The 20,680-nt window shown below is 48.0% G+C and overlaps 2 protein-coding genes across 2 annotated transcripts; both read left to right on the top strand.

Moving 5' to 3' along the window:
- The first annotated feature begins 5,798 nt into the window (after positions 1-5,798).
- Positions 5,799-7,486, top strand: LOC109749987 (zinc finger CCCH domain-containing protein 14-like). Its single transcript, XM_020308930.4, has 4 exons — positions 5,799-5,947; positions 6,061-6,269; positions 6,387-6,447; positions 6,532-7,486. Exons 1-4 carry the CDS (start codon positions 5,892-5,894, stop codon positions 7,220-7,222), a joined length of 1,017 nt encoding a protein of 338 aa, XP_020164519.1. The 5' UTR covers positions 5,799-5,891; the 3' UTR covers positions 7,223-7,486.
- A 143-nt stretch (positions 7,487-7,629) lies between these two features.
- LOC120966325 (uncharacterized) lies at positions 7,630-8,052 on the top strand. The gene has a single exon (XM_040392257.3). It carries the CDS (start codon positions 7,630-7,632, stop codon positions 8,050-8,052), a length of 423 nt encoding a protein of 140 aa, XP_040248191.2.
- Positions 8,053-20,680: the final 12,628 nt, after the last annotated feature.

Below are 20,680 nucleotides of genomic sequence, written 5' to 3'. Positions count from 1 at the left end.
TTCTCCTCTTCCTCTCCCTTCCCTCTTTCCCCTTCTCCAGAAAAGGTAAGGGAGTCCAACTAGGATTGGGAGTCCTAGTTGGACTCCTCTCTATGGCGTGCCCCCTAGGCCGGCTGCCTCCTCCTCCCCTCCTTTATATACGGGGGAGGGGGGCACCCCAGAGAGACACCAAGTCTTCTCTTAGCCGTGTGCGGTGCCCCCTCCACAGTTACACACCTCGGTCATATCGTCGTAGTGCTTAGGCGAAGCCCTGCGCCGGTAACTTCATCATCACCGTCACCACGCCGTTGTGCTGACGGAACTCTCCCACGTCCTCAACTGGATCAAGAGCTCGAGGGACGTCATCGAACTGAAGTATGCTGAACGCGAAGGTGCCATACGTTCGGTGCTTGGATCGGTTGAATCGCGAAGACGTTCGACTACATCAACCACGTTACTAAAGCTTCCGTTTTCGGTCTACGAGGGTACGTGGACACACTCTCCCCGCTCGTTGCTATGCATCTCCTAGATAGATCTTGTGTGATCGTAGATAAAAATTTTGAAATACTGCGTTCCCCAACAGGTGCATTGTTTTGTAGCATGGCAAACTTCTGCCCTGCCAAGTTTCGGTTCACATGGCAAATTAAGTTTAATCTCCTTCTTTTGCCTTGCCAACTAAAATGTAAAGTTTTTTGGAGCATAGTCTTGTAGCATGGAAAATTTGTTGTATATAACATGTGTCCATGGCAAAAAAATTGTACACAATTAACATGACAACTTTTTCATGAATTTGTCATGTCACTAGCAAAAAAATTACTTTCATTTGCCATGTCACAAACACAAATTTACCTATATTTACCAAGATATAGACATTTTTTTCTTTCTGAATTTGCAATGTCACAAGTACAAATTTTCCCACATTTTCCTAGATATAGACATTTTTCTTCTTTTGAATTTGCCATGTCACTAGACAATTTCGCCGTGACCTGTATAGGATTTATATAGTGTTTGTCATGGATGGCAAATTTACTCTATAGGAATTTATGAATTTTGATTTTGATTTTGAGTTTATATGGCAAATTTACTCTGTGCTTGTGTTTACTTGTTTCAAAACTGTGCCAGTGCAATTTTTACATGTGTCCCATGGCAAATACTAGTACCATGTTTTAGTACATAACATGGCAATACATTAATCATGAACCGGCGTGATTCTAAAAAAAAAATCATGAACCGGCGTGCGTACGTGGGATGGTGACGGAGGGTACCTGGGCATTTTTTTTCGTGAACATGACAAACTTCGTGCTATGTTTTCGTATGTACATGGCTGAACAATGTGAACATAACTTATTCATACCACCAGATGGCGCTTTATCAGAAGAAGAAGAAAAAACAGATGGTAATATTTTTGGGGACTGAGTTTTAGCGAAGTCTCAGTCGATGCCTCCGTTCGTTGGATCGTTTCCAGATTTAAACGATCGCTGATGTCTTGTATTGGAGTATCGGCCTGTTCTAGTGGTGCGACCGGCCCGTTATCTTTTTCTTTTCCTTTCTTTCGGCCTTTTCGTCTGTGTTGGAAGGGATACGCCACGGGCTGACCGTGACGGGCGTTGTGTGCTTTTTCTTTGTTTCTTTTGTTTTTTCTGCCTTTTTTCTTATTAGGCTTTCTTCTAGGCTGGGCTTTTTTTCGGTGCTAGTATTTGCTGCATGGGCTTTCTTCTAGGCTGGGACAGGAGCGAGCAATGTGATCCCATTTTCTCCTGCTGGCCGTTCATCTCTCTCACATAGCCACATGCAAGTTCGTTCATCTCTCTCACATGGCCACATGCAAGTTTTTTTAACTAGACGTGGAAGACAAAGTCTGTGTGTTTTTGTTATTGTAGTAGTCTATAAACGAGCATATACATTTTCAACATTTTTACTAATTTTTTTGTTGCACAACATTTGCACGTAATCATGCCGACTGCAATTGAAAGGGTCGCAACACGTCTAAAATCAAGAGAGAGGGAGCGCCAATTGCACGTCCACACCCTGAGCTGCATTTTCATATGGGCTATAGCTTGTCTTGTGTGTGCCACCGACGTCGGAGTAACGACAAGGATTCATTTTTATTTTTTATTTTTTTGGGTGCCAGTTGCATTCCCATTCCCTGAGTTGCAACTTCATGCGGGCCATGTCAACTATAATTGCATATCTGCCACTAGACTCGCAACTGCAAGGGTTGGCATCCGAATGCAATTCATGTCCACCCCTGAGCTGCATTTTCATTTGGGTTATAGCTTGTCATGTGTGCCGCCGCCGGAGTGACGACAAGGATGCTTTTTATTTTTTATTTTTTGGGTGTCAGTTGCATGCCCATTCACTAAGTTGCAATTGCATGCGGGCCATGTCGACTGCAATCAGTGGTGGTGCCAGGAATAAAATCATGTGTAGTCAATTTAAAGTTGTGTAGTCTGATATAATAATTTTATGTTTTTTTGCATGATTTATACTTGATGTATTACATTTTGCCCAAATAGCTGTGTAGTCAAGTGACTACACAGCCTAGACGTGGCTTAGCCACTGCCTACAATTGCATGTTTGTCACTAGACTCGCAATTGCAAGTGTCGGCACCCGACTGCAATTCATGTCCATCCCTGGCTGCATTTTCATATGGGTTATAGCTTGTCTTGTGTGCCGCCGCCAGCGGAGTGACGACTAAGATTCATTTTTATTTTTTATTTTTTGGGAGCCATTTGTATGCCCATTCCCTGAGTAGCAACTGCATGCAGGCCTTGTCGATTGCAATTGCATGTCTGCCACTAGACTCGCAACTACAAGTGTCGACACCCGACTGCAATTCATGTCCACCCCCGAGCTTAATTTTTCATATGGGTTATAGCTTATCTTGTGTGTCGCCGCCGGGGTGACGATAAGGATGCATTTTTTGGTGCCAGTTGCATGCCCATTCCCTGAGTTGCAACTGCATGCGGGCCATGTCGACTGCAATTGCATGTTTGTCACTAGACTCGCAACTGCAAGTGTCGTCACCCGACTGCAATTCATGTCCACCCCTGGCTGCACTTTCATATGGGTTATAGCTTGTCTGGTGTGCCGCCGCTGCCGGAGTGACGACTAGGATTCATTTTTATTTTTTATTTTAATGGGAGCCAGTTGTATGCCCATTCCCTGAGTTGCAACCTCATGCGGGCCTTGTCGATTGCAATTGCATGTTTGCCACTAGACTCACAACTACAAGTGTTGACACCCGACTGCAATTTATGTCCACCCCCGAGCTTAATTTTTCATATGGGTTATAACTTATCTTGTGTGCCGCCGCCGCCGGAGTGACGATAAGGATGCATTTTTTGGGTGCCAGTTGCATGCCCATTCCCTGAGTTGCAACTGCATGCGGGCCATGTCGACTGCAATTGCATGTCTGCCACTAGACTCGCAACTGCATGTGTTGGCAACCACCTGCAATTCATGTCCACCCCTGAGCTGCATTTTCATATGTGTTATAGCTTGTCTTGTGTGCCGCCGTCGGAGTGACGACAAGGATGCATTTTTATTTTTTATCTTTTTGGGTGCCAATTGCATGCCCATTCCCTGAGTTGCAACTGCATGCGGGCCATGTCGACTGCAATTGCATGTCTGCCACAAGACTCGCAATTGTGAGCGTCGGCACCCAATTGCAATTCATGTCCACCCCCGAGCTGCATTTTCATATGGGTTATAGCTTGTCTTGTGTGTCACCGCCGCCGGAGTGACAATAAGGATGTATTTTTATTTTTGTTGTGTGCCAATTGCATGCCCATTCCTTGAGTTGCAACTACATGCGAGCCATGTAGACTGCAATTGCATGTCTGCCACTAGACCCACAACTGCGAGTGTTAGTACCCGACTACAATTCATGTAGATCCCTGATCAAGCCATCACACAAATCACTGATGGTGGGTTTTCTAACTCGTTTAGTCCCACAGTTGCATGTCCACCTCCTGGGCATGTGATGCCATGCGAGGCTCTTCCAACATGGTTGAACTGGACTTCTGTTTTGTCAGAGGGCATCAGGAGAGGGGGTGCAATTGCATGTGTACACTAGCCTTGCAACTGCAAGCGCCGTCCCCTACTGCAATTGCATGTCTTCCAATATGATGAACTGTACTTTGATTTGCTCGGGGTGCAGTTGCATGCGTACACTAGGCATGCAACTGCAAGTGTCACCCCTCGACTGCAACAGCATGTCTTTTCAACATCGTTGTATCTAGACTTTGTTTTGTTGGAAGGGACAGCGGGAAGTCGCACCGGTGTGGCCCTGGATCTCTCAAGTCACTGGAATGTGGCCCCAATACTCAACTTCTAACGTTCTCCCAGAAATATCCAGTCGTCACTGTTTAAATTTAGACACAGAGAGGGGGGGGGAGGACAAGAGAAGGTCGTACATGGGGCCCATACCTCAGGTGTCTGCGACGCAGGTCGTCAGTGTCGAGATCCATGGGCACACCGGTGCAACTCCAGCCTACTCGCGCCCTGCAGAGCATGTAATGAACCTACTTGCCCAAGTAAATCAATCCCCGTCGTCGTGTCTGTGCGCCAAAATCAGCACCCCTACCTCAATTTTCTCTCTAGGGTTCACCTATGTGTGCCAAAATTACCATTCATAGAGATGTCCCAACGCAAGAGAGTAGCCCAAATGTCAAAGTAGCGACTAAGGTGCCAACGATTTTTTTTTGTTCTGCCTGTGTTGTGTTTTTGCTCGAGCGGAGCCCAAATTTTGGATGCTCCGAAATGGAGGGTTCCCCTTTTTCTTGGCCAGTTTTCAATGTGTCCAATAAAAAATGAAGTGGCTGAAAAATTTCAAAGTAGCTTGTGATCGCTTTTTTAAGTAGCCGCCGTCAGGTTCCGAGCGCCTCTGTTTTTGCTATAACTGATGAACGGAGCTGATTGTTTTCACTAATTGAACCCAACTCTAACCAAAGTGCGCACACACACAGACCAAGCTGACTTGTGCATGCAAACAAGACAAACAAACAAACAGGGAACCGAAGGAATTCTCGTCGTTTAGGTACAGAATAGCGTTTTTAGCTGTCTCTTTCTAGGCTGTAGTTTTCTTTTTCATTTTAGCAAAAAAGACAAACAAACAAACAGCCCAAACCAATAAAAAGACAAAGAAAAGACCAGAACTGAAGCCTATAACGGGGGAATTAGAACCCACTATCCAGGGAGGCAAAACGGGCCAAATCATCTCTAGGTGACATCATTCGACTGAGACTTCGCGAAGTCTCAGTGGACTGATTTCCTAGACACACCCAATATTTTTTTCATACCATACGAAGAAACTATATACTCCTTGTGCATATCTGAACATGGCTCCTTGCCTTGTTGTTTCGCAGCAAGTTGGCCTCTGAACTTCGAGGTTAAAATTTGAACCTCCGAGTTGCAGAGTCGCCACCCTGACCAACAGCACGATTCACCTCCGACCCTTGGCCTGCAACCTCCACGTTTTGTGCTCTGCCCACACATTCATAAGCTTGGGGAGAAGATCCGCGTGCCGTTGCAGCCCCTGGGGAGTTGAAGTCGAAGAGGCTGAATGTGCAAGCAGCGGCTCAACCCAATCGTCGCGACGGATCAACGTCACAAGCGACGCCTCGTTCCTGCATGCGCGACTGCACCAGAGGCAAAGGCTCTTGATTGGCGATCGAGCTTGCGCCGGGACTTGTCCCGTCAATCAATTTACCAGTAACGCTCCCTACCATTACCATAGGAGGAGGGCGCCGCCGGCCGTACGTCCACTGGCCTCCCCTATGCTGGGTATTTACATAATGCGACTTCTCTGCTCCTGGCTTTTTTCACGCCATTGCCTACTTCTTCTTGGCGACGCAGTGAACCACCGTAGAAACAGCATGCATTAGACTGAACTTCGGCTGCCGGCGACATGAGCTCGGCGCCTCCTGACGATGGCGTTGTTCCTCCCTCCGTCACCATGCCCAGGTACGCACGCTGGGTCATGCTGCATGCGACTCTCCATCGTGGCATGCATGCATGGTTAGTTGAGTTCCTTCGTGACTGATCTGATATATCTGACCGGGGCCGATCGATGTAAGGGAGGGGCAGAGGATCAAGTACTCGAGGGAGCTCCTGCTCGCCGTCGCCAGCTCCGACGCCTGCAAGGTGCTGCCCGCGGGCGTCGACCTGTCCAAGCACCCCGATGACGTGAAACTCTGGGTTCGCGCGGAGACTTGGGCCGCCCGCTCGGTTGGAGGAGCAGCACCTGGACGCCAAGGGAAGTCGGAATTGCCTCAGCGAGCGCGAGGTGAGTCCAGTGGTATCCAGGCGAAAGAAACTGGCTTCGTCGTTTCATCTCCAGATTTTCCATTCGGAGCTATCTTATTTACTTTGAACCGCATGATCGGTTGTTTTGGTGAAACAGAGCCGGAGTCTTTTCAAGCAGGCGTAGGAAGCAAATCGAAGCCATGCATCAGATTCTTCAGGTACTCAAATACTTCAACAGTTCCTGTTCTGTTTGCATTTTGCTGGTTCGGTTGTTTATCCGCACGATGTTTCCCATCGTGCAGTACTGCAGGTTGCCGCTTTGGTGACAACTGTCGCTTCATCCACTACATCCCGGGCGGTTACGTGGCCGTCGAGAAACTGGGCATCCTGAGTGGCGCAGCTCCAGCTCTTCCACCAGCACAAGGCGTGGAGAATCCCGGCAAGCATTTGTCCATGGACAACTCGACGCAACCACCCACAGAACCAACTCCTACCGGTGACCATGCACTTCAAGCACAGACGGCGCCCGACCCCCGCAAGGAAGCGGTGGCGAGCTTCGGCGCTTCGTCGACGGCCAAGATCAGCGTGGACGCGTCCCTCACGGGCGCCATCATCGGGCGTGGCGGAGCCACCATAAAGCAGATATCCCGGGCCAGCGGCGCCAGGCTGCGCGTCCGCGACCACGACTGGGACGCCGACTTGAAGAACGTGGAGCTGGAGGGCACGTTCGACCAGATCAAGAATGCTTACGATATGGCCATGGAGCAGCTGATCCACGTTGTCAACCACGACGGCGGCGGTGCCCCTTCGCCTGCGGCAGGAGCAAATACGACGTCTCACGGCGGCGGATGGCAATTAGACAGCTTCAAGACCAAGCTCTGCGGGCACTTCGCCAGGGGATGCTGCACTCATGGCGACGGGTGCCGCTTCGCCCACGGCAAGAGCGAGCTGCGCAGGCCGGTTCCTGCTCCTCGTGATCCGGGTGGTTGGTAGCGATCGACCGGTTGATGTGATATTGTGACGACTCTGATTGAAGTCTGAAGGTGATTTTTCTGCCTGCTCTTGCGCTTATGTGAATGTTCCGCCTTGCTCTGTCAGTTTGTGACGACCTGCATGTGCGCTAGCTGCTTGTTGCCGTTGGTAAACTGGGTATTTCATCTGTCTGCTGCTCGTGTTGCAACTTGCAACCCCGATCATTTTCTGCTTTGACGCAGAGATGTTCGTTGTCTTTTTTCAGTGTTCACAAGAGGTACAAAACATCCTAAATATCATACTCCCTCCGCCCAAAAGTAAGTATCTTACCTTTGTACTACTAATTTTAGTATAAAGTTATACTAAGGTTGAGTTAGTACAAAATTGTACTAAGGTTGAGATACTTATTTTGGGATGAGTTAGCCTCGATGGATCGCTGCTGGACGGCCAAATGCCGCACTCGTCATGGACTGCCGCACGACCCCCTCTGCAAGCTCTGCTGCCAAGAGCTCGAGTCCCTGGATCACCTACTTGCCCGGTGCGTCTTCTCCAGAATAACTTGGCACGAGATCCTCTCATGGTGCCGGCTGCCAATCCCCACACCAAGCTCCACCGATGCCTTCTTCGATTGGTGGTGCAAGACCAACAACTCCTCCCCAGCTTCACTCCGCAAGGGGGTGAACTCGCTCATCGTGCTCACCGCATGGTCCATCTGGAAACACCGGAACGCCGCTGTCTTCGACAATGCCCGGCCTTCGAATGATGATCTTGCTCGCACAATCAAAGACGAGGCCCGCCTGTGGGCACGTGCTGGAGCAACTAGGCTAGCATCCATCATTCATGTAACCTGAGATCACTTGTAATGAGGCTGAGCACCCTCCCCCTGCTCATGTTGCACTCTTCGGGTCGCCCTCGGCGCATGCCCCCTAGAGTTGCACTCTGTACTCTCTCCCCCTATCAATGAAATGATACGCAACAATGTGTATTCACCAAAAAGTACTACTTATGTCGAGTGGATGAGAGCATAGTTCATGGTGGGAGCACGGTAGTGTCGCCCCACTGACCTAGGTTTGACCCCTCTTCATGTCGAATTTAGCGTCTCACATTCTCTCTTTATTATAATGCTGCTGGGTTCCTCCCCAGTTGGTCTAGTTTTCATAAGAATAATGCCATGGCCCATATACCATTGAACGACCACTACCGAACGAGCCGCTGATGCGCCGTTATCGTCGTTTCCTTACCGGAGATGGTCTGACTTTATCGATGACATCCGAAAAGCCTTCGTGCACATGCCCTAGGGACATGTGCTCCAGTGTTGAAGTTTTCGTCATTGAACTAATCTAAAACATTTGACATCAAATCTCACCGTTTTGCACGCACGACGAAAAACCCATACCTTGCCGTCCAAGGAGACCACAGTAATCTACATCGAAGCTCCGTCGACTCTGTCCTGAAAGATGTACTCGAGGTGGATCAAAACTTGGAAGACCAGCTCAAAGATGAAGCATCGTCATCCGTCATAATGTGGCCCCAGTGAGGATTAAAAAAAATAACCAAAACGACTAATCGGACCGAGGCACTAAGACTTCCCTCCCCGATGCTGACTGTCGGAGCGGAGCGGCAGACATAGAGGAGGCAAGTCCATGGTCTCGCTGATGGAGTCAAGAGGGATTGAAGCTTCACCCTATCTGCCACCGCGTGGTAGCTTCAGTCATCATACCCTGCACGAGAAGTTCAAAACAGATTTTCCCAATTTTATCAAGTATGGTTTTTTTTCCTCTCAAGAAAAAAACACGCATGGTGGACATCATACGTACATTCATACAAGAGCGATACAAAGATATTTCTCCCACACGAACCTTAGAACATTGCTTTTTTTAAGGATTACCACAGTCTTTATTAATCAACGACAATGGGTACAATTATTACATCCCAAGGCTTCAGGAGCCAAACATACCGATCGTGATCTAAAGACAGAGAACACTTAACGAGGTTATGCACATGTGTATTGAACTCTCTGCCTTCATGGACAAATTCCACAACTTGGAAGTCCCGCCGCCTATGCTCAATCTCCTTCAGCACCGAACTATAGCTGCATCGGCTCCCTTCATTTATCGCCTTGATCACAACAGAAGCATCAGATGCGATCCGCAACTTTTGAATGTTGAGGTCTTTAGCTAGGGCCATAGCTTCGCAGCAAGCAAGAGCCTCAAGCATCGGAGGATCTGTTATATCATCATAAACACGAGCTGACGATCCTTGGTACACTCCATCTGCATTTCGACATACCACCGCTGCTGCTCCTTTGTTCTGTACTTTTGCCACTCCCCCATCGACATTTAGCTTCATGAAGTCAGCCAATGGTGCTATCCAGCGCTTGTTCAAGCCCGGCGACTGTTTCCCCATCGGCTTGGCCTTCTCCTTATGATCAGTAATAAGCTGTAGTTCACCCAACAGATTTGTAACAAAGCCTCTTATAGTGACCGGGCTTTAAAGATCGATTCATGAATGGCCTTTATTCTAGCTATCCAAATAGCCCACAACATCAGCAAGATCTCAATGAACTCCTCATGGGACGTGGTCTCCATAAGATGAAAAAGCCACTCACGGGCATTCGGGCACTCGGACATACACACATGTTGTGTCAGTTGTGGATCACACAAGCTCCACACACACCTCGCCATGGTGGAGTCTACTAGTGGATGTTTCCAACTATCGTATGCGTCGTGGCAAATAGCACACGCGACAGTCTTGGCCATATTCCTGTGTTTGAGCACATCCCAACTAGGTAAAGATTTATGTGCAAGTCTCCACGCAAAGGTCTTAACCCTAGCCGGCACCTTAATCTTCCAAAGACTTGACCAAGCTTTCTCGGATTTTGCTGAACTTGTAGCAGGACGCTCCTCCAACCAGTCTTCCCTCTCCTCCTTGATGGAGACAAGCATCTTATAGAATGACCTGACCGTGAAAATACCCGTTCTTTCAAAATGCCATGCCCAAAAATCATCTTGAGGAACTGTGCTGATCGAGATTGACTTACTTCCTCCATTCCCTTATACAAGGCCACTATGAAAAATACATTTTACATCTATACAATGCCACTAACAGTAATCGAGGCAAAATTTAATGATGTTTTCTCGTACTAGCAACTTGTTTAATACTTGCATGCATGCAGTCATAATGACATTGTGCTACTTCCTTCTCATTTCTTCATTGCATGCATGCGGGTGTATTAATAACCCCGGTCAACGAGAAGAAAAGTTGTCTTGCAAAATAGTCATTAAATTTTATCTTGGTACCTGTAATTTGAGTTTGTGGCCTTGTATAAGGAAATGGAGAGAGTAATATAGTCCACGTCCATTGGCAGAAGGTATTGTTCCAGTTTTTGTACATCCCAAGTGCCTTCTGTTTGATTCAAAAATTCTGAAACCAATTGTGGACAATCATGCGACCGGACACCATATGGTATACGTCGTTCGTCCCTTGGGATCCAATTGTCCGACCGAACCTGAGTAGTTCGGTCATCTCCAATCCTGCAAATTAGTCTAGTCCGTATGACATCCCGACCCTCGAGCGCTGAGCGCCATATTTGCGATGGTCTTGACCCTAGTTCAGCACCTAAAATATCGGAAGATGGGTGATATACTGCCTTCAAAATCCTCGCACTTAGAGTCTCCGGAGAGACTAGACACCTCCATGCTTGGCGTGCTAAAAGGGCCAGGTTAAATAACTCCATATCCCTGAAGCCCAAACCGCCCATATACTTAGGCATTGTGAGTGTGTCCCAGGAAACCCAGTGCGTCTTCCTCTTCCTTTTTTGCTTCCCTAGTAAAATCTTCTCACAAATGCATTAAGCTCATTACACAATCCTCTTGGCAACATTGCTAATAGGAAAGCTATTATTTATAGTAGTTAATCATATAAGAGCAACTACTCCCTTGGTCCAGGTTTATTGGGCTTCTCAGCAAGTCAGTCGTATTCACCTTTTCAAGGCCGTTTGAGAGCAAGGTTAATAATAGGACAACGTAACGCCCACGCGTGTGATGGGAGGCAAAACCACTCACACGCCCTATAACACACATACTGCACCACGTCACCGCATGCATGCATGTGGGAATTTTTTTGGATTTTTAGTTTTTAAAATGTTTTATCTTTTAAATGGAAAATCCGATTGAAGATCCCTTTCCCCATTAAATCTCTCGCGACGATATCTTCGAAACTAGATCTCGTATCAATATATTTCGACGCATTTTTTTGGGTTAAAAGTTGCCATGTCTATTGCACATGAATTGCCATGATTTTTACATTGAAGTTGCCATGATATGTTTCAGCTATTTTTTTCTACATTTAAAAGTAAATTTTGACATATTATAAAATGGGGAATTAAGAAACTAGACTTGCCATGAACCATAAACTAAAATTGCCATGATACATGCACTTAAAATTGTCATGGTTCATACAAAAAATAATTTTCATGGTCAGAGTACTGGAATTTCCATCATCAAAAAACTAAAATTACCATGCTCTACAAACTAAAATTGGCACAGTGCAACTTTAGTTTAAACACTATGGCAACTACAGTGTAAACATCATGACAACTTTTGGTTAAAAAAAATCGTCGAAATATATCAACATGGGGTCTAGTTTTGAAGATCTCCTCGAGACGGATTTAATGGTGAAAACGGATTTTTAATTTAATTTTTTAATTTGGAGATAAAACATTTTTAAGCGAAAACCAAAAAAAATCCTGCTAATGTCATTTGTTCATACGTGGCAAAATGAGTGGTGATGGAGGCATGTGGGCGATGTGTAAAATGCCACACGTGTGGGCGTTAATTTTTTCGTAATAATAAAGCCAGCTGCTGATTATTTTTCGTTGACATGCCATCTATTGTCAATCAAATAATCAACATATATGGTAGTAGCTATAAAGAAGTATTATTTTATAAATATATGACCCGTCTTGCACTCATAAAAAAATTGAAACCCCTACTGTAGCCGACTCTTAATCTACAGTCTGCTTCCTCCATTCTTTTCTAAGGGCATCTTCAACACCGACCCTCAAATCGCCCGCATACGTCCGGACCGCATGGTTCGAACGTGTTGTGCCATCCAACACGGGCCTGCATCGGTCCGCAGGGCGATCTGGACGCACTTTTTCCCGCAGACTGGAGACAAACGTGGGGCTTTGCGCGTTCGGACAACAATCACGCCCGCTTGTGACCACGCTGGCCCACCCAAACCATCCTCCCTCGCCAGCGCACGTTCCCGCCCGATGCCAGTTGCCCGCATTCATACCGCCATAGAGCGGCCTCTCCACATTGAAGTCGGCTCAGAGTGGACGCGGCCTCTCACTGCCTCCGCCATTGAAGCGATGTGCCGGTCGAGGGCGCCGCTGCACGCCCGCTGAACACGCCTCCTCGTCGCATTCAAACATCTCCACTAAACCTGTGCGTGTGCCGAGAAACCTACTCCGGCCATATGCCCGTTCATGAGCGGGTCAGCATTAATCCACAACACCGGGCAAGCTCCTCCCGTCAGTCGGCTATTTAAAGGAGGCCAGACGTCAGGCAAGAATAGCACCACTCCGCCGCTCCCCATCTCCTCCTTCCACCATTTTCTCCACCCTTTCGATGGCATCCGACGAGCAGGAAGAGCAATTCTCCGACATAAAAGCCGGCTGGGTGGCCTGCCGAGCCAGGCAACTCGCTGCTCCACCTCCCTCGCCTAGCCCAACGGAGCAAACTGCCGCTCCAAGCTGGTGCGTGGTTCAGCAACTCGCCGCTCCAAGCGAGCTCGCGGAGGAGTGGCGAGTTGCTCCAGGGAGGCACGCGGGGCATCACGACAGAACGGGCATCATGACTGCCATGGACGAGGCCAGACGTCGTGCCATTCGTCGTCAACGTTGTTAGAACCATGCCCGGTCGGTGGAGAAAGACATGGAGATCAAATAGTCGATCGCCAGCGCGTCCACGCCCGCCGTCGCCGCCATCTTCCAGGAGAAGTAAAACACGGGAGGCCCCCGCCGCTTGGGTCCCAGGAAGGCCACAGTCGGCGCATCGCCGGTGTGAACAACCGGTGACTTGCCCAGTTCGGCACAGACCATTGTCGACCCTCGGCTTCACAGAAGAGGATTAGGCACCTTTCTTCTCCGGCTGAAGCACCCTCTTTGCCACTCCAATGAGCGGCGCAACCGGACATAGGGAAGATACACGGGAAGAATATACCTCTGGGGCTCCCTGCAGTCCGATGAGTGGGCTGCCGAACATGGGGAAGACAAAGGGATCCACCGCGGCCGGTCGTAGACTAGTGTAGTGTATCCGTGTCGTGGGAGTGGAGCTCCGCGCGACCGTAAGTGCACTTTTTTTTAACCAACCGGACAAAATTCGTGCAAATACGGCGGATTTCATGCAAACCAGACGAAAACATTTACATTTTGGATATATAAGTTGTTGAAATATATGTGGGCAGCGTTGGATGACGGACTCCCGCATCCGTGTTCGCGGACTGGACCCCCTGTCCGCGGACGGATGTGAGAGAAAATTTGTGTGTCGCCGTTGGAGATGCCCTAACATGGCAAAAAGTACAATATTTGTATCCTTGTGCTTCACATAAGACCAAATATAATAAGGGGATGTAAGCAGGTTATAAGAATTCAAATATTATCTTTTTGCTGGGTCGAAGAGAGAGAAAAGGAGAGAGAAGAGAAGCGGGCTGTAGATTAAGAGATAGTTATAGCACAAACTCTAAAAAACTTTATGAGAGTGTGAGGTGTGTCATGCGTCAATAAAATAGCACTACTTCCTAACTTATTCCCTCCTTTCTGGTTTAGGGGACCTATCTCAAAAATCAGAGATTTCCAATTCATGGGGCTCATTGTCTTGTGAACATGCAAATACAACTATGTTCATATTAAATTCTATCAAAATTTTGTTTCCAATGTAAAACCAACCAATGCATGAACAAGTGAGAGGGCCACGCATGTAACATTAATATGTTGCCTAGCACTTAAATAGGTCCTCCTTGGTTGGTGTGATTTGTAAGATGAGCCTAATAAACCGAAAAGTGATAGAAACTGATATGTTTGTTTTTTGAAGCAACTCTTATACATGTTGACAATTAAATTTGCTACAGATAACATAGCAACATTCTACAGAAGTTGGCTCTGTTATCAGTCGTGCTCTAAGCAAAAGTGCCAGCTATTGGTCTACAACTATCTTCATCTGGATTTATTAGTCCATAAGGTATTTTGGATATGTGGTCAAACCACATATTTGAGTACCAAAATGTTAATGCATGTCATAAAAAATTATATAATTGGATTTGTATTTAAATGTAGGTTACAATGATATTATTTTTTGCATGTATAACTTTTTTTCTTGAATACGTACGAGTGTGCGTATCATATATTATGGAAGAAAAGGAAAAAAACCTCCGCGATTTAGTTACAACGAGAGATTACAAGGCGTTATGCCGCCATGCACCACCTATGACCTAACCGGATTACTCGCGGTGTGCCCACTCCGGTGTCCCCACAAAGAACGTATCCAGCTCTCCACGTAGCAGCCCCGCCTGCTTCCATACCTTACTCTCGCTCGCAATCCTTTGCAAAACCTGCGGGAGGCTGGCCGTCCCTCCATCGAAGACTATGGCATTTCGATGCTTCCATAGTTCCCACGTGGCAAGGAGGCATATGGTATGTATTGTCCTCACGTGATGCCCATGCGCACCCGGTCTAGTGCACCAATCGGGCAAGGCCTCTCCTACCTGTGGTGCGCCATGCGACATGCCCAGAGCGGTGAACACCTTGGCCCATATTTCTCTCACAAGAACACACTCCGTGGGCAGGTGGCTAATCGTCTCGTTGTGCTGATCACAGAAAGGGCACGAGTGTTAGTGCATCTAGTGCCCCTTAGTGATTTTGGTGTATTGAAGACTTATAGATTAAGAGACTAATATATTTGTGAGTGTACACAGGTTCTATAAGTCTATGAGGAGTTTGATATTTACGATGAAAGTCGACCCCTAAAAATGAATGTCTTCAGTTGAAGACTTTGGTTTTCTTGAAGACTTTGAAACTGAGGAAATTTGTGTGACCTTGAAGACTTTAATATTGATGCGAGGATTATGAAGCATGAAGACTTTTGTTTTCATAGTTTCATTTTCTCTTTCTTGAGTCATAGGAAACACCATACTGTTAAAGGGGGTCGAGGTAAAACTAAGGAAACACTTTCCAAGTGATGCTCATCTCAAAATCCTAAACCTACGCAATCCTTTCGTGTGAAGCCATTGGAAATCTCATACAGTTCAGTCAATTTCTTCAGTGATAGAGACGAAGATCTTCTGGTCTCTGAGGAATTTTTTCTAACTAAGGAGTTAGGACTTCGCCAGTGCGGATTGCCTACAAGTGAGGAACATGATAGCTCTGAGGAATTTGAGAGCTCAAATTTCTGACCGTTGTCGTGCTATGTGCCAGCTGTCCCAATATATCTTATCCACCTAACAGTCATATCATTGAAGGGCATTTATGTTTTATCATGTCGGGCTGCTCCCTAGGCTATAAATAGTCGCCCCCTACAACCATTAGTTGGTTGGCTGCTCCGAGAGAAACTGACACTTTTCATTGAGAGCAACCCATCCTCCGAGGACTTTGAGCGAAAATCATCAGTGAGTAAAAACCCAAACCCAAACACCTACAAACTCAAAGTGATTGAGCATCACTGAAGAGATTGTTCCTATGTGGAACCGACGCTCGTTACCTTTGAGGACTGTACATCCTCCAGACGATTAGGCATCATGATCAAGAGCATCCAAGAGGAATTGTGGATCGCCGAGTGACCAAGTCTGTGAAGGTTTGGAAGTCACCTGGAGACTTACCACGAGTGATTGGGCGAGGTCTGTGTGATCTTAGCTCAAGGAGAATACGGTGAGGACTGTGTGTCTGAGACTCTGTGTCCTCAGGTTTAAATACCTAGCCGCTCCAACCAGACGTACAACTGTCACAGCAGTTGGAACTGGTCTACCAAATCATCGTCTTCACCAAGCTACTGGTTCTATTTCCTCAACCCTTCCATTTCATCATTCATGTGTTGATGAAATTGATCATTACTGTTTGAAGACTTTGACTGAAGACTTTCTCAATTTCCTCAATCCTAATTCTACAGTCACCTTGTCTTCAGCCTGCTTATATTGTTTACACACTACTTGTGCTCTGTGTATGTTTCATTTCATCATGGTGACTATGCTAATGCTTTGTTATGCATGCACCTGAGTACTTATTCCGCCGCTTGTAGTTCCTTACTTAGGAAAATCCTCAAGTTAAATTTCCTCAGTGACGAATTTATAAAAATCGCCTATTCACCCCCCCTCTAGTCGATATAACGCACTTTCAACGAGTCTTGGTGCAGCAGCCCTCTCCGTGCCAATCTGTTGGACGTCCAGCAGTGGTTCATGATCGCAAGCCATGTGAAGAATTGACACCGAAGTGGGGTCCGCGAGCGCCATGTGAATGTCGCAGTGGGCGACACCTCTCGAGCCGCGAACTTGGCCGCGTAGGCCGATTTGGCAGAGAAGGCAACGTCCTTCTCCCAGGACCAGGCGATATGGCCAGCATGCTGTCATCCAGCTGCACCGCCTCGACCGTGGGCCAGATGCTCATGTACTCCGCTACGTCCTCCGCCTTTAGTGTCGGCCCATCTCTCCTTGGTAATGGCTTCATAAACCGTTCTCGAACTCCGCATGCGAGCTAGAACTCGCTCGTATGCCCGCGACGCGAGCTCCTGTATTCGGTACCCATTGAGCCATCTATCCTCCCAGAACAGGGTGCCTCGCCCATCACCCACGACTGCATGGGTCGCCACCTGGAATATTTGTCGCGATTCCTTCGGTAAAGAGAACAAGAATTGACCAAGGTCGATTCGGATTGGCCCGCTGCAACCATAGCCACTTGGCCTGGAGGGCCACATTCATCCATCTCATGTCCAAAATGCCTAGGCCTCTGGCCCACTTGGGTGGGCACACCCTCTTCGAGGCCACGGTGCAAGCACCTCCTCCCGCGTCTGCCTTGCCAGCGCATAAGAAGCCGCAGCAAATATTGACCATGGCGGCAAGGGTCCTCGGAGGTAAATCAAGAGCCAGCATTGAGTGGATTGGAATCACAGAGAGGACAGACTGTACCAGCATTGCTCGGCTACTCTTCGGTAGGGTCGCGCCTTCAAATGGGGTAGACGCGCCGCGAGCTGGTCCACGAGTCCCTGTAACTGCGTAGTCATGTGTGTTTCCTGATGGACAATGGAAGGCCCAGATACTTGCATGAGAAGGTAGTGCTCGAACAGCCGAGGGTGGCGCACACTAGGGCCATCTCATCCTGGGAGCAGCGTATCGACAGTGTGGCACTCTTCGACATGTTGACTTGTAGTCCAGAAGCCTGACCAAAGATGTGTAGAATGGAATCGCATGTGACCAAATCCGTCCTTTTCGGCTTGAGGAAGATAGTGACATCGTCCGCAAACATCGATACCCGATGCATGACGCTCGAGCATGGGAGGGGGGCGAGGATGCCGGCGGCCATTGCCTTATGGAATAATCCGTGGAGCGGCACCATGCACAGGATGAATAGCATAGGGGAGATTGGATCCCCTGTCTTAGGCCGCAACAATTGAAGATTGTCTCCCCAGGAACCCCATTAACCGTGATCCTGGTTGTTGATGTTGATAGGATTGTTGGGGAACGTAGTAATTTCAAAAATATTCCTACGCACACGCAAGATCATGGAGATGCATAGCAACGAGAGGGGAGAGTGATGTCCATGTACCCTCGTAGACCGAAAGCGGAAGCGTTAGCACAACGCGGTTGATGTAGTCGTACGTCTTCACGATCCGACCGATCAAGTACCGAACGCACGGCACCTCCGAGTTCAGCACACGTTCAGCCCGATGACGTCCCTCGAACTCCGATCTAGCCGAGTGTTGAGGGAGAGTTTCGTCAGCACGACGGCGTGGTGACGATGATGATGTTCTACCAACGCAGGGCTTCGCCTAAGCACCGCTACAGTATTATCGAGGTGGACTATGGTGGAGGGGGGCACCGCACATGGCTAAAAGATCAACAGATTAATTGTTGTGTCTCCAAGGGGTGCCCCCTCCCCGTATATAAAGGAGTGGAGGAGGGGGAGGGCCGGCCCTCTCTATGGCGCGTCCTAGGAGGAGTCCTACTCCCACTGGGAGTAGGATTCCCCCCTTTCCAATTAGTAGGAGTAGGAGTCAAGGAAAGGGGAGAGAGAAGAGAAGGAAGGAGGGGGCGCAGCCCCTCCCCCTAGTCCAATTCGGACTAGGCCTTGGGGGGGGGGGCGCCCAGCCTCTCCTCTCTCTTTCCCCTAAAGCCCAATAAGGCCCATATACTCCCCGGCGAATTCCCGTAAATCTCCGGTACTCCGAAAAATACCCAAATCACTCGAAACCTTTCCGATGTCCGAATATAGTCGTCCAATATATCGATCTTTACGTCTCGATCATTTCGAGACTCCTCGTCATGTCCCCGATCTCATCCGGGACTCTAAACTACCTTCGGTACATCAAAACACATAAACTCATAATATAACCGTCATCGAACTTTAAGCGTGCGGACCCTACAGGTTCGAGAACAATGTAGACATGACCGAGACACGTCTCCGGTCAATAACCAATAGCGGAACCTGGATGCTCATATTGGCTCCCACATATTCTACGAAGATCTTTATCGGTCAGACCGCATAACAACATACGTTGTTCCCTTTGTCATCGGTATGTTACTTGCCCGAGATTCGATCGTCGGTATCTCAATACCTAGTTCAATCTCGTTACCGGCAAGTCTCTTTACTCGTTCCGTAATACATCATCCTGCAACTAACTCATTAGTTACAATGCTTGCAAGGCTTATAGTGATGTGCATTACTGAGTGGGCCCAGAGATACCTCTCCGACAATCGGAGTGACAAATCCTAATCTCAAAATACGCCAACCCAACAAGTACCTTCGGAGACACCTGTAGAGCACCTTTATAATCACCCGGTTACGTTGTGACGTTTGGTAGCACACAAAGTGTTCCTCCGGTAAACGGGAGTTGCATAATCTCATAGTCATAGGAACATTTATAAGTCATGAAGAAAGCAATAGCAACATACTAAACGATCTAGTGCTAAGCTAACGGAATGGGTCAAGTCAATCACATCATTCTCCTAAGGATGTGATCCCGTTAATCAAATGACAGCTCATGTCTATGGTTAGGAAACATAACCATCTTTGATCAACGAGCTAGTCAAGTAGAGGCATACTAGTGACACTATGTTTGTCTATGTATTCACACATGTATTATGTTTCCGGTTAATACAATTCTAGCATGAATAATAAACATTTATCATGAAATAAGGAAATAAATAATAACTTTATTATTGCCTCTAGGGCATATTTCCTTCAAGGATGCCACAGATCCAAGCTCTCCACCGTGCCCCAAAGCCCATTAGTTCCAAAACCTCTAGAAGGAACGGCCACTGGATGGTGTCGAACGCTTTGGAAATGTCTAGTTTCACTAGAACCGTGGGGTCCCGCAATGCATGCAGGCGGCAGGTCGTGCACTGCACAAGCATGAAGTTATCATGAAGAGATTGCCCGCTCACAAACACTCTTTTGTGGTTCCCCACCATATGTGTGTAGCTCCAGAGCCAACCGTGTCACCAGGACCTTTTCAAAGATCTTGATTGCACCGTGTATGAGGCTCACAAGCCGGTAGTCCTTGAGTCGAACCGGCCCAGCCACTTTAGGTAGGAGCAAAATGAGGGCCTTGTTGACTGCGGGCAAGCCACACATGTCGCCCTGAAAGAAGTGCTCCAATGCCCGCATAAGGTCTTCCTTTATTATGTGCCATCATGAAGCACATAATCGGCTCGTGAACCCGTCCGGCCCCGGCACTTTGTCAAGTGGCATCCCCTTCACAATTTTCTTGACCTCCTCACAGGAGAAAGGGACCTCAAGGAGCGCAAGATCGTGTACGGGCAGGCCCAATGTATCCAAGTTCAGTGCGAAGGCCCGATCTAAGGCCGACCCAAATAGCGTCGAGTAGTAGCTGTCCACTGCCTCGGCGATCTCTTCCTGGCCTGTCAGTACTCGCCCATCAGATTGCAAGGACAGGGTGGCATTGCGCCACTGCCGGTGACACGCCTGCCGGTGGAAGTATGCCGTGTTCGCCTCTCCCTCCTTGGGTTGCAGCATCCGTGATCACAGGCGCGCGACCGTGCGTTGCAGCGACGTAAGCCCGAGCAGCTTTTGCTTCAGAACTTTGCGCAGGCCATGCTCCCTCACTGAGAGCTCCCTGTTGTCCATGCCTTGATCGAGCCTCGCAATGACCTCAAGGGCGATCAAGGTTTGCAACCTCACGTTGCCAATCCACCGGTCACTCCACCTTTGCAAAGCCTTGGAGGTTGCCCTCAGCTTGTTGTCCAGAGCCG

The sequence above is a fragment of the Aegilops tauschii genome, chromosome 6 (assembly GCF_002575655.3).
Source record: "Aegilops tauschii subsp. strangulata cultivar AL8/78 chromosome 6, Aet v6.0, whole genome shotgun sequence".
NCBI classification, from domain to species: Eukaryota; Viridiplantae; Streptophyta; class Magnoliopsida; order Poales; family Poaceae; genus Aegilops; species Aegilops tauschii.
Note: the sequence above shows the minus strand (reverse complement) of the source record. Positions and strands in the feature narration are given on the sequence as shown.